The sequence below is a fragment of the Nothobranchius furzeri genome, chromosome 8 (genome assembly GCF_043380555.1).
Source record: "Nothobranchius furzeri strain GRZ-AD chromosome 8, NfurGRZ-RIMD1, whole genome shotgun sequence".
Lineage (NCBI taxonomy): Eukaryota > Metazoa > Chordata > Actinopteri > Cyprinodontiformes > Nothobranchiidae > Nothobranchius > Nothobranchius furzeri.
Genome location: NC_091748.1, coordinates 64,928,701 through 64,949,495, shown reverse-complemented (window position 1 = coordinate 64,949,495; position 20,795 = coordinate 64,928,701). Strand labels below are relative to the sequence as shown.

The 20,795-nt window shown below is 41.6% G+C and overlaps 3 protein-coding genes across 4 annotated transcripts in view; 2 read left to right on the top strand and 1 right to left on the bottom strand.

The window, feature by feature from the left end:
* The window catches only part of LOC107392624 (interleukin-6 receptor subunit beta), a 29,397-nt gene extending 8,640 nt beyond the window's left edge, over window positions 1-20,757 (top strand). The window contains exons 6-15 of the mRNA XM_054752237.2: window positions 2,097-2,219; window positions 2,874-2,950; window positions 4,579-4,813; window positions 4,904-5,047; window positions 13,618-13,716; window positions 13,803-13,955; window positions 16,786-16,941; window positions 17,065-17,134; window positions 17,284-17,359; window positions 19,789-20,757. Of these exons, the coding sequence (XP_054608212.2) occupies window positions 2,097-2,219; window positions 2,874-2,950; window positions 4,579-4,813; window positions 4,904-5,047; window positions 13,618-13,716; window positions 13,803-13,955; window positions 16,786-16,941; window positions 17,065-17,134; window positions 17,284-17,359; window positions 19,789-20,082 (1,427 nt within the window). The 3' untranslated portion in view covers window positions 20,083-20,757. The remainder of the gene's footprint in view (window positions 1-2,096; window positions 2,220-2,873; window positions 2,951-4,578; window positions 4,814-4,903; window positions 5,048-13,617; window positions 13,717-13,802; window positions 13,956-16,785; window positions 16,942-17,064; window positions 17,135-17,283; window positions 17,360-19,788) is intronic.
* LOC129162414 (uncharacterized) lies at window positions 5,107-11,611 on the top strand. 2 transcript variants are annotated; one of them, XR_011521340.1, is made up of 12 exons: window positions 5,107-6,631; window positions 7,309-7,405; window positions 7,547-7,727; window positions 7,800-8,076; window positions 8,157-8,334; window positions 8,412-8,488; window positions 8,568-8,754; window positions 8,834-9,082; window positions 9,542-9,713; window positions 9,824-9,972; window positions 10,048-10,457; window positions 10,535-11,611. XR_011521340.1 is itself a non-coding variant. In XM_070553956.1 (11 exons), exons 1-11 carry the CDS (start codon window positions 6,323-6,325, stop codon window positions 10,209-10,211), a joined length of 2,040 nt encoding a protein of 679 aa, XP_070410057.1. In that variant the 5' UTR covers window positions 5,107-6,322; the 3' UTR covers window positions 10,212-11,611. The 2 variants fall into 2 exon arrangements, 1 of the variants encoding a protein (XP_070410057.1); XM_070553956.1 differs by having other exon boundaries at window positions 10,048-11,611.
* LOC139071461 (P2X purinoceptor 7-like) lies at window positions 11,097-12,203 on the bottom strand. The gene is made up of 4 exons (XM_070553957.1): window positions 11,776-12,203; window positions 11,637-11,703; window positions 11,359-11,510; window positions 11,097-11,294 (listed from the first exon to the last, which is right to left on the bottom strand). The coding sequence occupies exons 1-4, from the start codon at window positions 11,988-11,990 to the stop codon at window positions 11,135-11,137; spliced, it is 594 nt and encodes a 197-aa protein (XP_070410058.1). The 5' UTR covers window positions 11,991-12,203; the 3' UTR covers window positions 11,097-11,134.
* Window positions 20,758-20,795: the final 38 nt, after the last annotated feature.

Sequence of the window (20,795 nt, the reverse complement as noted above, 5' to 3'; positions counted from 1 at the left end):
GTTTTGTTAATAAATTCTTGTTTGTTAACACCTAAATGTTTTATTAACAAATTACAATTATAAAGAAAACACCATATTATCTTTGTTTTGTCATCAAACTGCCAAAAAACAACAGTTCTTATATGTGAAGCCACATCTGTTTGTATAAATGTGGAATGTATCTGTATATTTCCTTAGTTGTTATGTAAATACATTCATTCATTCATTCATTCAAAATGTTGCTTGCTGTCTTTTCAATAAAGTTCTTATATTTTATTTTGCCCCATTTGATCAAAATCAAGAGCTTTTGAGGGTCACAGTTTACCAGTTGATATCTTTGCTTTTATTTTACATTTGCTTTGGAAATGAAAACATTTTTCACAATCGTTAATTTGTTCTGACCAATCAAAATATTCATTGCCAACGTGCTAACGTAATGTGATATCGTAACTTCCGTAAGTTCTATGTTCAGCCAATCATCTACTGTGACGTATTTGGCAGACGCTAGGACCCGGAGCCGATCTTGCTGCCTGAGCAGATCTGATACCGACACCGCCATTAAACCAAAAAGAAGGAAATCACGTTTGGTTTCATATATGAGGCTGTTCCTCTCCACCGCCAGGATAAAAGCCATGAAAAACACACCGCTGCACTTCTGTAATGATACTGGGAGTAAATAATCCATTAAGCTTCATAAATAGGAAATAGCATCGCTGCAGTACTTTTATTTTGAAAATTACTGGGGATTTTACACTGAAACCATGTGTGACTTCCTGTCTAGCCTTATGATAACTGGGGAAATTGACTTGTCCCAGGAGCGGCTAGCGACAAAAACAGAACCCAATCCTGTCTTTGGCGGCATAGCACTGCGTGCTGCTTCTGGGATGCACTTGAAAATTGTGGCATTGCGGCTGGTTTGAAACACTCCAAAGACTATAATTCTATTTGAAGCAGCAACACTCCTCTGCCGTTCTGCGCCGCAGGACATTCTTTTAGATTTCTGTAAAAATAATCATGTACTTAAAACTGATGGTGGTACAAAAGCTTATAAAATAACATTTGCGTGAACCACCATGAAATTTTGGAAACTTAAGCAGTAATACATATTACTAGAAAAAAATTATATATATATATATATATATATATATATATATATATATATATATATATATATAATTGGTTCCTTACTAGTTGAGCTACTCCTTTAACATTTGAAAATGCAAATATCCATCTTCTTCTCTACTAGTGGAGTTTGTGCTCTGCCCAGTGGCTTTGTGATGTAACAAAGCCAGTAAGTTTTAGACTGATTATTTTTAATGCAGGAATGCAATTTGGAGCTTAAATTTCTTTAGATATGTCCTGTAGCATAGAAAATGTCTAAGGAATATGCTAACAACAGAAAAATCAGGATTTTCATTAGTGGGTTTTTAAGATGACAGCAACCCACAGTTCATTACGTTATGCTCAGACTAGCCCAAGGATCTTCCTCCTGTGGCTCCTCGACATCTTCAAAGTGGTTTTTTGCAACTTTGACACAAAATAACCTGAACCGTTTCCACGGCAGCATCAGCTTGGATGAATTTGTTGCTGGTGGATCTACATTCGAGATACACTGCTGTTACCCATGAACATGCAATACATAAAAAAAGAAAAGAATTAAAAGTCACATTAGATGAAAAACTCTTTTTCTTTAAGAGTCAGGTCACAGGAATTAGGTAGGACGGAACGTTTCTTTTAGTCGTAAATTTTGCAGAATGATAACAATAATAAAGCAAAACTTTGTTTAAATCAGATTTTTGTCACAATATTTTATTGTGTAAATTTAACTTAGACTAAAACTTTATAAACAAACTAGCTGTATATACAGGTTTTTCCATCAGCAGAACTGTTTACTGTTCTTTTTATCTACTGTGCAAAAATTATTCTTTTTTAAGGGTCATGTTGTCCCAAATGACAAAAGCTGCTCTCTTTGAACATTAAAAGCAAAAATGTCAGTTGTGTGTGAATATTTCTGCTACACATCATAATAATTGTTCTGGGAAAGTTTGAAAATGTCATTAAGAGGACAAAATCAGTCAAAAACTATTGAATAATGTCTTTTCCATTCATATGAACAGATAATGTTGTCATCGTAAATCTTGTGAGGAGTTCAGCTTACCAGGTGCGGATTAGACAGCTGGCCATAAAATACAAAAGCCCACTCTGGAGCAACTGGTCGCCATTTCTTACAGTTCCTGCAGGTAAACTCATCATCAAATGGTTCAGAGAGTCCTTCACATTAAAACTGCTGCAGATACAAAAAATATAAAGACTCTTCTCCCACTTGTGACACCCATTCCATTCTATTCCATTCCATTTATTTGATAAAGCACATTTAAAAACAGCATGTGAGCTGACCAAAGTGCTGTACAGGGGTAAAAACATATAGAGTTAAAAGAATAATATAAAAGAATAAAACAACTAGAGCAAAACACAAAGAAACAACCATGAGAAGTCAATAAATTCAGTAAAAGAACAGTGTAAATAAACCATCGATAAAATAGCTAGGTAGTAAAAGCAAGAGTATAAAAGTAAGTCTTTAAGTGAGACTTAAAAACCCCAACGGAGGAGAAGAGTCTGATATTCAGTGGGAGGTTATTCCATAGTTTTGGAGCGCAGACAGAAAAAGCTCGTTCACCACGGGTTTTGCAGCCATTATTCAGAAACTATTTCAGGAGACTTATTTATAGAGCACAGAGATTTGAGTCTCTTTCCAGTTAGAGCACTGAGAGTTACAGTACAGTACATTTCTCTAAATGAAAAAAATATATATCTCCGACTGCAAAATGTGAGCAGATTAAGTTTTACAGAATTGGATTAGTCTAAATAAAACCTGTTTCGTGCTTTCTGTGCAGCGCTTGATCGTAAACTTGAAGTTGATCACACAAGCAGACTTTCAAACGGCACTCGGCAGGTGACACTGACTTGGAAGGTAAGTGACTAAAGTGGAAATAACTAAAACCCACAGTAGCTGCGTTCTAATAGCCTGGCTTGCCAGACTCGTCCTCTGTTTAATTCTGCTCATTATCTGTGTAGAATTAAACAGAGGACAAGTCTGGCAAGCCAGGCTTAGCGTTCTAATTACGAGTAAACAGGTCCACTCTAAAAACAAAAGATTTGAGATCATCACTTTGTAAAACTAATGGTGTGCAGCAAAACTCTTCAACAGCCACCAAAAGTTTTAGGAATGTCACACAAATTGTTGCACATAAATAGAAAATAATTCTTGATGCAGAAAAATGTGCCAAAAATAGGTTTTTAGATGCAGTGAAAGAGGACATGATGTTAGTTGGTGACGTGAGGGTAGAGGAGGCAGAAGAGACGACTAATGATCTGCTGTGACCGGCAGTAAGTCTGGCTCGTTCCAGGTGAGAGTTGGAGTCCACCAAGGCTGCCCTTTGCCAACGATTCTGTTCACAACTTGTATGGATAGGATTAGGTGTAGCCAAAGTGTTGAGGAGATCCACTTTGGTGGTCTGAAGATCGGGTCTCCGGTTTTTGCAGATGATGTGGTCCCATCGGCTACAGCAGAACGTGATCTCTGGCTCTCACTGGAGCGGTTCACAGCAGAGTGTGAAGGAGCTGGGATGAGAATCAGCTCCTCTAAATCAGAGACCGCGGTCTTGAGTCGGAAAAGGGTAGAATGCCTTCTCTGGGTCAGGGATGAGGTCCTGCCCCAGGTGGAGGAGTTTAATTATCTCGGGGTCTTGTTCACGAGTGAGGGAAAGATGTAGCATGAGATTGACAGCCGGATTAGTGCTGCGTCTGCAGTTATGCAAATGTTGTACCGGTCTGTCGTGGTGAAGAGGGAGCTGAGTCGGAAGTGAAAGTTCTCAGTTTACCTGTCGATCTACCTTGCTACCCTCACCTATGGTCACGAGCTTTGGGTATGACAGAAAAAACAAGATTGCGTATACAAGCAGCCAAAAAGAGTTTTCTCCGCAAGGTGGCAGGGCTCTCCCTTAGAGATAGGGTGAGAAGCTCGGTCATCCGGCAGGGGAAATGCTTTATATCAAATTATATTCATCTGTTAGACTGGCCCAGTCAAAGTCCAGACCTAAATCCCATTGAGCATCTCTGGCTAGCCTTGAAAATTGCTGTTCTCTGTCATATGTGGGTGAGCTAGAGCTGTGTTGCAGCAAGGAACGAGCAAAAGTTTCAGTCTGTAGTTGTGCAAAGCTGGTGGAGACATACCCAAAAGACCTGCAGCTGTAACTGTTGCAAGACGTGGCTTTATTGATGCAGCGGGACGTTTGTGGTTGGAAGGTGTCAGATTTATAGTTCAAGTTCAAGGGGTATGAATACATTTGCAAAGCACTGTAAGACCCACAGCAGCTGCGTTCTACTCACACTCAATATAAAATATAATTAAGTAGATTAGAAGATAAATAAAACTGCACTTTTAGTAACTCAAACCCAGACTTTCAGTAGGGATAATTAAAGGCAACACCCCATTATCTCTGTTTTGTTGCTTGAGCTCCATGCGTAAGTGTTCGTTTTTTATTTTTATTTTTATTTTTGCATAAATCTATAAATTTCACTTGATTTCCTGCTCCTTAGCCGATCCCACATCAAGCAACACTCAGAAGAGTGACATACAGTGTGACTGACACACACTCTTCTCATGGATGTCCTTGTAAGAGGAAAAAGAGCCACACCAGCAGAAACAGCAACCATCACACCCTGCATGTGTCTTACTCGGCCGTCAACATCACTGTTGTTGCCAGAAATGAAGCGGGGAAGTCACCTGAAACAGTCCTCCATGTACCAGCTGCTTCTGCAGCAGATTTAAAAAGTAGGTCTCAGAGTCGACATGTGTTTTAGTGTCACATCATGTTTATTTCCTCACCTAAACCAGTCTTGTTTCCTCCTTCCTCTTCGCCAGTTTGTGACCAAACATTACTGAATGAAAAGCTAAGGAGGAGAACTTGTCTTGAGCTGTATGAGCTTCAGGATGCAGATTTAAATCCAGAAAGTGTCATCGTATTAACAGCTAGAAAACAGAAGAAAGGAGAGGGAATTAAAAGCAGTAAGTATCAATTAATTCTATTTATTCTGATCATCATTCAAATTTACACCAAACCTCATTGATAATTCCAGACGTTTAGGGCAACATTTTGAACTTTTGACCTCATGATGATGAGCTAGTGTGGCATCCGGGGTGGCTGTAGTTGCCAGTAACACACAACGCCATCTGGGGAGTTACACCCCAGGAAGTAAAGACACACGTCCACTCAGATCAGGCAGGAGACGTGGTCTGACCAATAACTTGCTTTCATTAAAATATAAAAGAAAAAGAAAAGAAACTAAGGCCTAGTCCACACGTAGACGTTTTTTTTTAAAAACGAATATCCGCCCCTCCAAAAACTTGCATCCACACCACCGCGTTTTAAAACAAAACTCTGTCCACACGTACCCAGATAAATACGTTGTTAAGGAGATGCCAGGCCTGTAGGCGGCAGTACTTCCCCCGTTCTTAACCTCATCCTTCGTCTGTGGTCTTCCGCAAGGAACAGTAATTCCGCTTGCAAAAACAAACAAGCAAAAAGCGCTTGGACGATTGATAAAGCGAGCGCAGCTCTGAGGGCGTCCATGCTGTCGGCTAGTGTAAACACAGGTCGCACACGTGATGTCAGCATTTTTTTGTCGCGGAAAGTGACGTTGCGGACCTTAAAGAGCAAGTAACGTCTAAATTAACTTTTTTTTGCTGATGAACTGTATGAATGAGTGTCTAATAGTGTTTTAAATGTGTGTATTCATTATTTTAGTATTTTGGTGCATTTTCTTTAAAAATTAAATATTCAGCCTAAAAACCACAGTAATGCGCCACCTTCAGCTTAAAACACAGAATTTGACACATTTTGAATAAATTTTAGCCAATGGCTAAGAGTAAGATACTACGTAAACCAGTAGAGTACTACGTAGCAGCTCTTGTGCCAAAGTTATAAAAGCAAGGAGAGTCTCGGCCACGCCTTGTGGCGAGTTGGGAGTTGGATTTGCAAGTGAGTGTCGGACGGTTAGCGGTAGTTCAGCATTAGCGTATAGCATTAGCATATTATAGTCTTTAGCATAGCTTTTAGTGTTATAAATACTTATTTAGTGTTAGCTTGGCTGTTAGATATTGTAGTTTAGTTAGTGTTTGGCTTTTAGTGTTACTAGGAAAGTAGTTCGGGTTTAGTGTTCCATATCGTGTTAGTACTTATTTAGTGTCAGCTTGGCTGTTAGATATTGTAGTTTAGTTAGTGTTTAGCTGTTAGTTTTATTAGGAAAATAATTCGGGTTTAGTGTTCCATATAGTGTTAGTATGGTTAAAAGGTGTAGTGTAGTTGGTTGTGGTAGCTCTGTGGGGTTGCACTCCTTTCCACTGGACTTAGAAATTAGGCGCCAGTGGTTGCGCGCAATCGGTGTACAGGATAACAGTCAGCTCCCGCCTGGTGCTGTAGTCTGCAACCAGCATTTTACCCGCGATTCCTTCGCCAACATGATGGAGTTTGAACTGGGTTATTCTGCACGTCTCCGTTTGAAGAGTGAGGCCGTGCCCACCGTGGCTCTTCCACGAATTAGATGCAGCCCACCGACTCTGCTCCCCCACCATGGCGGGCTCCAGTCTGAGGTGAGTAAGCTAAATAAACGTTTTAACATCTTCTAAAGACAATTCCCTACCTAAATGCAAAGTTTGAGAGACGTGGTTCACTTCCTTTAGCTAATATCAGCCTGCACTGCCTTCGGGCTAAATTGTCAAGTTCACAAAATGTGGAACGGGATGTAAGGTTAGAATCAGCGGCGAATCGGAACATTTCTCGAAGCCCTGGCCGACAAAAAGGTCCACATGACTATTTCTGTCAGGCTCGGAGAAAATCCGGGTTGTTTTTGTGTCAGTCGGTAATTCAGCAACAGTGGCTCTAACGCAGCACTAGTTGACAGACATCATTACAGCGTGAAATCCAGCTTTACACCAAAGCCTAACCCGGTTCTGTGAGGAATTCTGTTCAGGAGGTCGCATTTCAGGTTCTTCACATCATATGTGACTGACTTTTACGTTATAATAACGATCACACACTAGGAATGTCATAAAGCGCCTATATATATATATATATATATATATATATATATATATATATATATATATATATATATATATATATATATATATATATATATATATATATATATATATATATATATATATATATATATATATATATATATATATATATATCGGACAGTTTCTTTTGTATATTATCTGACTTTATAAACAACAACAACAATGTGCTTCTATTTTTTTTTCAGGCTAAATCTACCCAAGACGTTGGCTGTCAGACTGATTTAGTAATCTGCAAAAATGCACTTGTCCAGGCTCATGTAAAGCCTTATCAACGTAGCAAAGGTGAATTATTTTTAATAATCTTCTATGTAAACATTTTATTATTACCTTCTAGTTTTTATTTGTTTTGCAGATTATTGTTACACGTGATTTTATGCTCTTTTAAACATTTATAAATGTGCTGCTTCTTTGTATTTTACATAGCCACCCAGTTTAAAGCTCACAGCCGCAGTGTGTCTTGTGACACAGGGACCGTGACGGAAATTCATCTTCCACAAAGTCCCAGAGCTGCGTCCACACCCCTGAAAAGACCACGATATGAGGTGTCTGTTGTTGATCCCAGCTTCCACCTCAATGACAGTGGAAGCTCAGTGAACTGTTCAAGGTAAAAAAAAATTATAACATTTTAGAATTTTTTAGTTATGACCATATATATAAATGTATGTGTTCTATACAGCTCTTTCACTGAGGTCCATCCACAAAAGGACAAGAAGTACATTGTTCATGAGAAACAGTTGCTGGGGCTGTTCAGAAGGTGTCCCGTTTGTACCGGTCGTTGTGTTGTGAACACGACAACAGTCGGCACACTGCTCCGTGTGACACAACGGTGTTCATGCTGTGAGCACTACAATGAGTGGTCCAGTCAGCCCATGGTGAACAGCATCCCAGCAGGAAACCTCCAGCTCTGTGCTGCTGTCCTTTTCACAGGCTCATCATTTAGCCAGATTTCTAAGGTATAGGCCAAAACTGTTTAGGTTGGTTTTGATAAGGTCTGTGCGTCTCTCATTTCATGACGTAACTTTTCATATTTTAGTTCCTGGGTGCCTTCAATGTGCAGGGACTGTCCAAGCAGACATTCTTTCGACATCAGGCAAAGCTGTTAATTCCAACAGTGAGCTGGCAGTGGCAGCTAGAGCAAGCTGATATCATCCAGGAGGCTACTGAATCTGGACCTGTGACTCTTGGTGGTGACATGCGAGCTGATTCACCTGGTGAATACTTTTAAATTTATTTATTTTATTCCTTTGCTATCAAATGTAAATTAAGCAATAACTTGCATTTCTTGAAGGAAACTCAGCCAAATATGGCAGCTGCACCATGATGGATCTCAAAAGAAACAAAGTTACTGATATCCAACTTGTACAGGTACAACATTACCTGATGATTCCAATGCATTTCATGGTTAATTATTCACAGATCAATGGAGAATTATGTTTATTTTCAGAGCAATGAAGTTGGAAATAGTGTGCGAATGGAGAAGGAGGGATTTGTGAGAAGTCTGAGCACACTTTTGGAGAGGGGGGTCGATGTGCAGCAAGTCGTGACTGACCGCCACACAGGAGTGCAGAAGTATTTGCGGGAGGAAAAAAAGGAAATCAGTCACTACTTTGACCCCTGGCACATGGGAAAAGGTAATCTTTGTGGATGTATATAGTGAATATTACAGGATTTTTTTTTCTATTTTAAATGTGGGTCTGTTTGGCTCTCCAGGAATTGGTAAGAAAATCGAAGAGCTGGGGAAGAGAAAGACGACCCAGGATGTGAGACTGTGGAAGCAAAGTGTGGTGAACCACCTCTACTGGTCAGCATCCAGTTCCTCCTCAGGACAGGAGGCAGTAGCAAAGTGGACTTCAGTTGCCAACCACATCCAAAATGTGCACAGCCATGACAACGCCCTGTTCCCTAGCTGTCTGCATGCACCTCTGGATGGAGAACAGGCAAGACAGTGGCTCAAACCAAGTAAGTGTAGCATGTACTCATTACAGCTGAGCCTTTACTGTTTGGTTTCTTTACATTTAAAACACGTCACCCCACAACAGAATATTTGTCTTCACCTCCTTCAACATGGAGAAATATTTTTGGAGCATGAGAGTTACAGACGTCACATGTGGCTGCTAAGGTCACACACCACCATTTGGCCAACAGCAATTAATTACTAAGAATAAAATGCTGTGCAGAAATTTAAACAGAAGAGTGCGCCACACAACTCATGGTTTTAGGCAGAACAGCCATAATTGACATAATATGTACTAAAATGCCGTAAGTAATTACCACACCTGTCTACAGCACTATTAGTCACTCTTTCATACATTTGTCATCTAAAAATGTCAGCTATGGGTAACTTTTTCTCAATGAAATAATAGCAACATTCTAAAGTTGATCAAATTGTAATTTTTGTAATTAACATTTTCTACGTAGGCACAGCATCATGTGAGAAGCTCACTGCCATTCTGTTAGCTCCACGGTTTGTGAAGGACGTAGAGAAGATAAGCCCTCAGTACCACACATCCACCTTGGAGGCTTTCCACAGTCTCATCATCAGATTTACTCCAAAAAGTCAGGTCTTCTCCTTCAAAGGAATGCTGTCTAGGTAATGAATACAACAAATGTTCAAATTAATGCCTCTAATTGTTCAAATTTTAGAATGAAATGTAGAATTTTGCCTAAAATCTACATGGTTTGTTTATTTGATTATTTCAGATTACAAATTGCTGCAATGCACTATAATGAAAATGCAGCACGCTCACATGCAGCAACAGCAACTGGTGAGCTGAGATATGCTGTAGTGTACCCAAAGTACAAACATGGAGACTACACAGTGAGAGCCCTGAAGACCAATCCAACCTCATGTATGTCATATATTGTATGATAAAACCAAAATGATGTCATGGAGAGCTATTGTAATACTGAAAACCCTTTTCCAGTATATGTGCACAAGCTTATAGATCTGCTGTTCGACTCTGTGGTGGTGGATCCTCTCCCATATCAGGAGTACTCGGACAAAATTCCGGTTCCAGAACCGCTCTGTGCCCAGTTCCAAAGACCAGATAAACGGGATGCTGTGAGCAGGCACAGGTCCAGGTTTTAAAGTGCACGTAAGGTGAGCTACACAACAAGAGATTGTAATTATTAGTTAGTACTCTACTCTGTGTGGTTTTTCCTTTTCTCCTCCTCAGCCAGGCTGCACACCACTGTACGACAGAGGAGTTACCTGTCGTCATTATGGATCTTTATGCTCATCCACTCGTGACTCATGCTGTCCACCTCCCAGATGTCTATTGATCTCTACAACCTTTCTGCTCTGTGGCTCCCATACAACTTGAAAATCTTGGCCGTATGTAACATAACAAAACTCACCAGTCTTGCTTTTGTAAGTCATACTAGTCATACTAATATTACTTTTTTCCTCAGAGCCTCCTGATATTGTTACAGAAAAGCCTGTGCTCCCGGGATCCATCTCCACGTTTGTCATCACAGTGAAAGCTACCTCCAGTCTAAGGAACCAAAGAAACATCACTGATGGCCCAACCTATCCTCACATGGCTCCAGAATCTCTGCTTGTGGTTTAGAGTTTTGTCAAAAATCATGAAAGTTATGATCAGATTGTAATCTAACGTTGTCTTAGTAGTAGCTATAATAAATGTTATCTTTAAAGCGCAATTGTGTCATTTTAAATACAATTATATTGATATTTTGATTTGTATAAATACATATATCACATTTATTAAATTATCATTCATTTTTACCTAATTGAACCTGCTCTAGATTAGACTTCATTAATCACACAGGGTGTAAACTCACTTGTTACAGCAGCATTAATTAACCCCCAATTAGAACCTTACTGTTGTAAGAGCTCATTTGAAAAGTGTGTGGCTATATGTGTGTATATATAAATAATGTCAAAGTGTAAAGAAGTGCATTTACCGTTTTGTGATTTATGCAGCTTTTTATGGACAGGAATCAATACAGGAAATATATATTATAACATTTATTTAATCCAAAAAATATATATTAGTTCAGAGGAGGGAGGAATCCTTTGTATGCACCGTCTTCTGGGAACTCCTGCCTTATTCTGGAGACAGCGCATGACGGGATCACAACACGAACGTGCTGTCCCAGGTAACCCCAACACCACCTGACCACATTCCGGTACGCCAGATGTCTGTAACAGCTGAGAAAGAGGTGGTATGAGTTATAAAGTATTCATAAAAAAATTATTTTGACAGTTGTCTTACCTGTTGAGCGTAGTCTCCTGCATCTCCCTATAGAGTTGCAGAAAGGTGCCATAAACTGCCTGCAACACGTAGGGATTCAGAGCAACAGCCTCAAAACCAGGATGCTCTGTTATGCAGGAGGTTACACCCACCTGCTGACACCTGAGCATTACCTATGACAAAGAACAACTGATATCAGGGCTATAAGAGTTCAATATTAGTATGATGTTAGTGATTGTGTAACAAATGTGTACATTACAGAATGCTTTTCTCATGGTGGGGTACTTTTATTTTTATACCTTGGGCGTTTCTCTGCAGCACACATTTTCTCTGGCAGACAATGATGTGCAGCGGCCAAAGGTGCACCTGTTGAGGCAGTCATACAAAATTACTTTTAGCTAAGCTAAATATAGCTAGCTGTGGCTAAAAGCTACTTACCACTCAGAGACTGGACCCATTAGATGCCTTGATACTCCTGCTGGCTCGACTCCAGGGGCCTCTGACAACTCACGAGCTAGTGGCTCAAAAAGATACGGTTCAGGACCGCTTGCTTCCCCCAATAAGCCCTCCTCCCTATCCTCTGGGGAAGAAGGTGGGGAAAAGTCCTCCACCTCGAATGACTGCTCTGAGCTACTGTCGCTCTCCGTCGCCATCTGTATTCAAATTTCAGTATGTCAATCACGGTCGTAGCTCCGCCTTCTCGGTCTTACAGGAAACGCCTCTTTGGGCCGCATTTTTCAAATATGAAATGTGGGTGGAGTAAGACTCTGACAGGGGATTACCACTACTTTAAAACTCTGGTTTTGTCTGTCCAAACGCAGACACCCAAAACGGAGAAAACGCAGATCTTCACTTTGGCCGGAGTTTTTAAAAAGATCCGTTTTCGTTGAAAAAACTCCGTTTTCGTGTGGATGACAGGCCAAAACGTAGAAAAATATCTACGTTTTGGCAGATCTCCAGCTACGTGTGGACATGGCCTAAATGAACCTGAACAGGCTGAAGCTTACCAGAGTCCAATTCGGCCAACCAAAAAATACACACCAAGCCAAACTAAAGTCACCCGTCACAGTGCCATGCATCCAGGAGGTGCACGGTGAAGGAACACACACACACACGCATGGAAAACTCTCGCCACCAAGGCCAATGGTACTCCACTGGGAGCAAACAGCCTGCAATAAAAGAAAGAAACTGTTAAAAACAAAACCAACAAACAGTTGGCTAAACGAATTATACAAAAATGGACAGCCTGCCAGTTCACCAGCCAGGAGTAGCAGGCTGTCTAAAATAAATAAAAAATACAATTAAATCATTTATTTTAAAAGAACAATCACTCTCACTCAGATGCGCACCAGACAGGGGTGGACTGGCCTATCTGGCATTCTGGCACTGTCCCGGTGGCCCGCTTAGCCAAGCGGGCCACTTGCCCAGCTTGGGGCATCCCAAACCAAGCCCCCATTTCACATGCGGTTATAGAGACAAGTCCGCAAGCAGCACACACAACACCCCGTCCCTCCCCCCACATTTGGCAGGATAGACGAGTCGCGAGCAGCAACCTCCCCTGCCGAGGGCTGACAGTACATAAAAATTTCAAGGCCAAATTTTGGTCCCAGTCCACCCCTGGTGCCACACGTGTGCCACGCACAGCAAAGAGCTAAACAGCTCGAAGGTTTATGCTGCTGGAGACACCGGAGAGGTGGTCCTCCTTGGACCCGAGTGGAGTCCCACTATAGTCTAGTCTAGGAGGTGATGTCGTTGGCGGCTGTGGATCCGATCTGGTATAGATCAAGCAGGACCGGCCGCTGTCACATCCACGCACCCACACACCAGTCGATGCAGGGAGCTCGTGTCCTCTACTCGTGGGAGCTGGGAACTAATCAAAAAAATCCAGAGAAGCTAAACAGCAGAGTCTTAGACGTTGGTTTGCCCACCTGAGCCGGCGAAACACGAGTACGTCCCAGAGCTGATTGTTCAGACACCAGCCACTAAGTTTGCGCTGAGAGTTCCAAGCCCAACCACATACTCTCTAATTACCCTCTGGGATTAATAAAGTATCTTTGAATTGAACTGAATTGAATACTCGACCGGCTCGACAACCCGGAAGTAAACGTCAAGTTTAGTGAGATGCGATCACCCGAGGGAACAAACCACTGTCCTTATAACGGGGTGCCCTCAACAGGTGATTGGTTAAGCAGCATCCCCCAGCTGCAAATGATCACTCTGCTACACTAGGATTAAAATGTTCCACTGAGGGATGAAACATGCGTTGTGGTTCTGTTACAGGCATGAAAAACTTTACACGCTACCTGTACTTTGAACACAGATGTCACAATGGCAAACCACGGACAGTTAAAGTGTGCCTCTTTTATCTGAAAGAGGGTGGTGAGTGTCTTCAGTGAGACATTTCATCATAATTAAAATAAATTCTCAACGTCTGATCGTTTTGCAATGTTCCTGTTTTTACTCAGCTCCCAACAAGGAGCCGCAGTACGACAAAACCGTTCCTAAAACACATTCTGTGTCCTTGTCCTGGAAGGAGATTTCATATGAGCACCACCGAGGTTTCCTCACACACTACAGCCTGTGCAGCATGAAAATCAGTCCGCAGAAAGAGCCCAAAGGTATGGAAGACTATGTTTTTGTTTTGTTTTTGTGTGTATTTTTAAGAATTTGAATTATTGATACAATAAGGCTTCTGTTGATGTATCTGCACTGAAGAGCAGACTTCACCTGTCAGAAGTAAAGTCAACACAGAAGTGACAAAAATTGCAGTTCCCCCCTCATCCACTAGGGAATGGATCCAGAAAAGACAAGTTCCCATTAGGTGTGTTTCCACTGTCAAAACTTCAGGGTAATTTCTGGAAGTGACAGGGAGATCTGATGGCCCGGGCCTCTCAGCTGTTGTGTCTCCATACAAATTCACCCCTTTCCGCATTTTGCTTGGATGTCAGTATATCACGAATGCTTCAGCAGTAAGTGATGTCACTGATCAGTGCCGAGAAGCATTCACAGACATTAGTAACATAAAAGTTTTATCATGTTCAATTATGGCATGATTTAATCCATTTGGAGAGCCAGGAGAGCTGCTGTGGGATATAAAAAGTGGCATTCAATAAGCAGAAAAAGCTCCATTTTTTTAATGATGCTTTGTGTGACAACAAAGTCCAATGAATTACATCATTGTGGAGGATTTCTGCTGTGTTTTTTGGTGTTAGGAGTTTAATAACAGCAATTTTAAAGCTGCACAAACAGTAGGCTATTTGTTTGCTTGTGCCATCTTCTGCTTCACCTCACAAACGCCAATTACGCTGATGATACACAGTTGTACATCTCCGTGTCTCCTGATGACACATGGCCAATGGGCGCACTTTTTAACTGCATTTTAGACATCAAATCCTGGATGGCAGAAAACTTCTCCAGCTCAACCAGGACAAAACTGAAGTTTTAGTCATAGGTCCCGAGGCCCAGAGAGAGAAACTTTGACCAAAACTACAATCACTGTCTTTTAATCCTTGCTTACAAGTCAAGAACCTGGGTGTGATTTTCGAGACTGAGCTGACTTTTATCCCAGACATAAAAAACATTACAAAAATAGGTTTTGATCATCTAAAGAACATTGCCAGAGTCCGCCCCATTCTCTCTCGGGCCAATACGGAGATGCTGATGCATGCTTTTATCACCAGTAGAATAGACCACTGTAATGCCCTGCTTTCTGGTCTTCCTAAAAAGAGCATTTCAGGCTTACAACTTTTACAAAACTCTGCAGCACGTGTTCTGATGAAGACCAGAAAGAGGGAGCACATTACACCAGTTTTAGAATCGCTGCATTGGCTCTGGGTATGGTTCAGGATCGATTTGAAGGTTCTCTCAATGGTTTTTAAGTGTATTAATGGTCTTTGGACCTTCTTATCTTTTGGAACTGCTTTTACTTTACAAAGCCTCTCAGCCTCTGTGCTCCTCTGGCAGCCGCCTCCTTGTCCATTCATCCATTTTCTTCCGCTTAAACAGAGTCAGCAGCCTAAGTCGAGAGGCCCAAACGTCCCTCTCCCCAGCCACTTGGACCAGCTCTTCTGGGGGAATACCAAGGTGTTCCCTTGCCAGATGAGAGAATAATCCCTCCAACGTGTTCTGGGTCTCCCTTTAGGCCTCCTCCTGGTTGGACATGCCCGGAAAACCTCACCAGGAAGGCGTCCAGGAGGCATCCTGACCAGATGCCCGAGCCACATCAACTGGCTCCTCTCGATTTGGAGTAGCAGCGAATCTACTCCGAGCCCCTCCTGGATGACCGAGCTTCTCACCCTATCTCTAAGGCAGAGCCCAGCCACCCTGCGGAGAAAACTCATTTCGGCCGCTTGTATCCGCGATCTTGTTCTTTTGGTCACTACCCAAAGCTCGTGACATAGGTGAGGGTAGGAACGTAGATCGACCAGTAAATCTGGCTCAGCTCTCTCTTCACCACGACAGACCGGTACAACGCCCGCATCACTGCAGACACAGCACCAATCCGCCTGTCGATCTCGTGCTTCAGTTCCCCTCACTTGTGAACAAGACCCAGGTATACTTAAACTCCTCCACTTGGGACAGGACCTCATCCCTGACCCGGAGAAGGCATTCTACCCTTTTCTGAATCAAGACCATGGTCTCAGATTCAGTGGAGCTGTTTCTCATCCCAGCTGCTTCACACTCGGTTGCGAACCACTCCAGCGAAAGCCGGAGATCATATTCTGATGAAGCCAACAGGACCACATCATCTGCAAAATGCAGAGAACCGATCCTCAGGCCACCAAAACGGATCCCTCAACACCTTGGCTGCACCTAGAAATCCTGTCCATGTCATGGTCTGCGTCTTCCCTAATGTGTCTCCTTGTGTTCTCCATCTGTCTCTAGGTTCTCCTTTTGTGCCTCCTAGTGCCCTCGTGTGTCCTTGTCTGCATCTCCCTCATGTGTCTCCTTGTGTTTCTCATTTGTCCCCAGATCTATACTTCTTTGTCTGCTTTGGGACGGAGACATGCAACTCCAATATGTGTCGACACAAGAGCCGTCCGATGTGCTCGCAGAGGAAGATGAAGGGTGTTTCTCAATGTCACGAAACCTCGCCTGAGCCATGGTCCCTCCCCGGTTGCCTAGGACAATGTTTCAATCAGCAGTTTGAGAATTCGTTTATATAGGCGCATTTATAAACCACACAGACCTTAACTGAGTTAACGGTGCGTGAGAAGCAGGCAGGTGCAGCTGCGTTCAAGTGTTTCAGTTTTTTAAATGAATTCGATTAAAAATAACGGTGCCCGGCCCGTGTCCGAGGTAATTACACAGTCTTTGGCCCGAAGCCCGGCCCTCGGGCCGTCGGGCCGGGCCGACCCTAGGGCCTAGGGCTTCAGTGCAGGGCTCTACTTGTGAACTGTCTTTGAGAGTCACTATGTTCAACTCTTCACCCTCTTCTTATTGGTTCAGAGTGCTTCACTATCTCAGCATCAATGACTGAACACCACCTGGAGAATCTGACCCCAGGAGCCAAATACAACATCACCCTGGCTGGAGCGACCAGAGCAGGAGAAGGACTTCTAGCTGCACAAATTATAGAAACATTACAAGAGAAGCCTGTTAACGGTATTAGACTTAGGAAACCTTTAATTCTATTCAATTGTTTATGTTTTTCATTAATCTGTTGTGAGGTAATTAATTCTAAATGTTCTCCTTTATTCTCTTTATCTGATTTCTTCTTTAAATCAGTGTGGCTGAGTTTTGGGTTGCTTGTCATGTTCTTCATCTTCTCAGCAGGTTTTACCGTTATCATAAAGAGGTAGGAGACAAACTACTGCCTTGTCAAGTCTATTTGCCATTATCACTAGTACATTTACTTTATTTGTATGGAAGTTATTGCCATGAAAGCTTAGGCTTTATTTGATGCATACATGCAAAAATGTATTTTAATTTTTTTTTCATGTTTAGAATTAAAATGAAGATCTTCCCTCCTGTACCAAGATCTGTGATACTAGACTTCATCCCCCACCACCCAGAGAAGGAGGTAAGTAACTGCATTTATCTATTAATCATTTGGGACTTACTCGTTTTTGTTTTGAAAATCCAACTCCTGAAACATTTATAGATTATATAAGATTCTCAAACATGTCTGGGTGATCCATAGTGTTTTTCCTCTCAATCATACTTTTTTACCCCATTAAACCCTTTATTTCTTGTTTTGTTTTAATTGACATGAAGCTGTATTTTACAGTAATGTGGTTTTGGTGCAAATTGTATAATTAGAAGTGTATTTCAAGAAGACCAAAAGTATATATTTAAATTTCAATAAATCAAATCTTATCAACAAATAAGACTAATTATCTTCTTCAGTTTTTCCAGCGGGCTATGGAAGGCCATTCCCACCACTCTGACTAAAAAATCTTGCATCTCATAATTCTGACTTAACCATCTCCATGTGCTATGCTACAAGATTTTTACATTTTTAAATCCTAGTGGCAGGAATGAACTTAAATGTTTGCAAATTTTAACATTACGAATGCACAAAAGAGTTAAACTGTTTGATTTTAGCCCTTTCTTCTCCATCATCTGCATCCTTTACGCCAACACCAACTAATTTTATGTTTTTTTCACTGCCTCCATAAATATCCTCATTGCTCTTCCTCTCAACCTCCCTCCTGATGGCTCAAACCTCAGCCTCTTTGTCTCTCCTCCGGACAACCCATCTCAGTCTGACCTCCATGACTTTATCTCTAACGTCTAACCTAAACTGTCCCTCTGACTGCCTCATTCCCAAAGAGAACCTCAACATCTTGAGCTCTGCAACCTGGAGACACCTCATGGACACACTCTCTCTCTCTGAACCATACAAGCTGGTCTCATCACTGTCTTGTACACTTTTTCATTCACTCTCTCTGAAACCCTTTTTGGAAATACCTGACACTTTTTAGCACCCAATCTGCTTCCACATGCGGCTTCACCTGTTTTCCACTCTCTGTTACGTTGGACTGTGGACTCCGCGAGCTTAAAGGAAACATGTTGTGATAATTTTTTACATTATAGTAGTTCTATGGTTTATGCAAAACGTGTTCATGATGTTTTTACTCAAAATCCATCTCACATAAAGTAAATGGAAATTGTAAATGGCCTGTTTTTGTATAGCGCCTTTTTAGTTGTCGTCACAAGTGTGTGGTGTTCTCCTTAAGTTAGTAAACAAAAGTGGGCATGAGCAGTGTTGCTTTTGGACACTCTGACATGAAACACACAGCTTCCTACTATCTCACTGAGCAGCGATACTGCACAGCAGTCTGTCCTCACGCTACCACCGCAGGTCCAAACGGCAGTCAGAGAAGATATTTACCATTCCTTTGCCATTGCATCCAGACTGATAATGAATTGCCTATGTGGGAAGCCGTTGCTGGCTGACTCTACCCACCAATCAGAGGCTCCAGTTAGTAGGTAGGCATGAACTTCAGCCAGCCAATCAGCTCATAGTGGGTGTGTTGGGTTGGCTCAGTTCCAAGCTGACCAGCAGGGAGCAGGTCTGGCAAAACTTGTCGGCTGAGCACGGCAAAGGCACAGATTACCCAGATGTGAACACAATTAACCTACCAGAGCTAGGCTGGCCCAGCCCAGATGTGAATACACCATTAGAGACTATGGGGAGGGTCACAGCATGATAATGCAAACCCGTTCCATCCAGCTGTTTGCAATAGCTTAGCAGACCTGCTGAGAATCTGCAGCTGAGACAGGGAAGTTCATGTGTGAAGAGACGTAGTCGCTCTAGATCCAGAAATCACTTACGTTGTGACATGGTTGTGACCCATATGCACCCACACATGCGCTCGAATGCAAATTTAAAAAGGGCATACACTTGATATGTCAATAAATCTGCAGTGGTCTCATTGACATTTGTTATATTTGAACATCTTGTCTCTGATTTGGCTAACAGCAATGCAACTCTTCCACTGCCCCCATTTGTTCTGCAACGTTGATGTTTTATCTCTGCAAATATGATAAATGATAAATGACCCACACTTGTACAGCGCCTCTCAGAGTAAGGACTCCAAAGCACTTTACACTACAGTGTTATCATTCATCCATTCACACACACATTCACACACTGATGAGCTACAACGTAGCCACAGTTGCCCTGGGGCGCCCCGGCAGAGGCACAACTCAAGCACAAACATTTTCGGCCATGTTGTGGAGTTGCTAATGCTAACTGTTAGCTTCTACTAGTTGAGACACGCTAATTTTCTCTATTGTGACATCATGATGTATGACCGTAAAAAGAAGATAACCTAGAAACATTGAATAGATGATAAAAATAATATGCAGATAATAAATTTGATCTGATTATCTTGCAACTTGTCACAAAACCAGCCATTCTTGTTTTATTTAAATATCAGGAATCAGCAAGAATTTCTCAGAACTTAGTTCTGTCAGAAACTTGAACATGTTTTCTACTCGTAGCAGGAGATGTGCAACGCAAAAGAGGAAGTGCACAAACTTACACTGCACCAGCCTGTTCCAGAGCAGACACCTGTTTCAGATGAAACCTCCATCTCCAGTGTCCTCAAAGGGGAATGCAACGACACTAGTGATGAGGACATGAAGAAGGAGAGAAGTGACTCAGCAGGATCTGAAGACAAGGGTTTGAGTCTTGACTCAGCAGATCAGACTTTGTGCAAGCCACAGATGGCAGAACTTGCCAGGCTGATATACAGGAACGGTTTGGTGGTCAATGTAAAGTCAGAATCTTCTTAAATCAGGTGGACTGTGAAACTGCCCTGCAGAATCATGCAATGGACTCTATATGAAAGTCTCCTGGAGTAAGTACTGTACATGAAAGCAGGAAGTACCCTACTGCTTTATTTCTGCACATTATTAAATCCTAAGAAATTCCAGGTTTAATTTAGGGTTTTCAATCTTAGAATTTGATTTTCACACGCTCAGATGTAGGTTAGGACAAAAAAAGATTTTGTTTAAGTTTGTTCAAAGTTAAACACTAAATGTATTCAACAATGTGTGTATTAGTTGTTTTCTGTACAAAATGAATGTGCAAATAAAGTCTTTTCCTTTGTTGGTTAGTTTTAAAATGATGTGCATGAGCAAAAACAAAAGCAAATGCAGTGGCAGAGGAATTAAAACACAAGCATGGTGAGAGCCGCACAGCAGGAAGTGGTCGTAAAAGGTTTGACCTTAAAACAGTAGCTCTCACAAGGTGGAAAACCATTGCTCATTACCAAAGACACTTTTGCAGATCTAGCTGGTTTTGTTCAGAGTAAAATATGACCTGTTTATTTGTGAGAAGTGCTGACAGATTGGCAGAATATAGTGCAGTTAAATTTCTCAGAAACGTAGAATTCTTTGTGCTGGTTCGACATTTATTAGTTTGGTTCTGAAGAATAAAACGAGGGATCTCCTTGTTTTGCATTGCAGACAATACCATGTTTATTTCTCACCACATCAAAATAAAA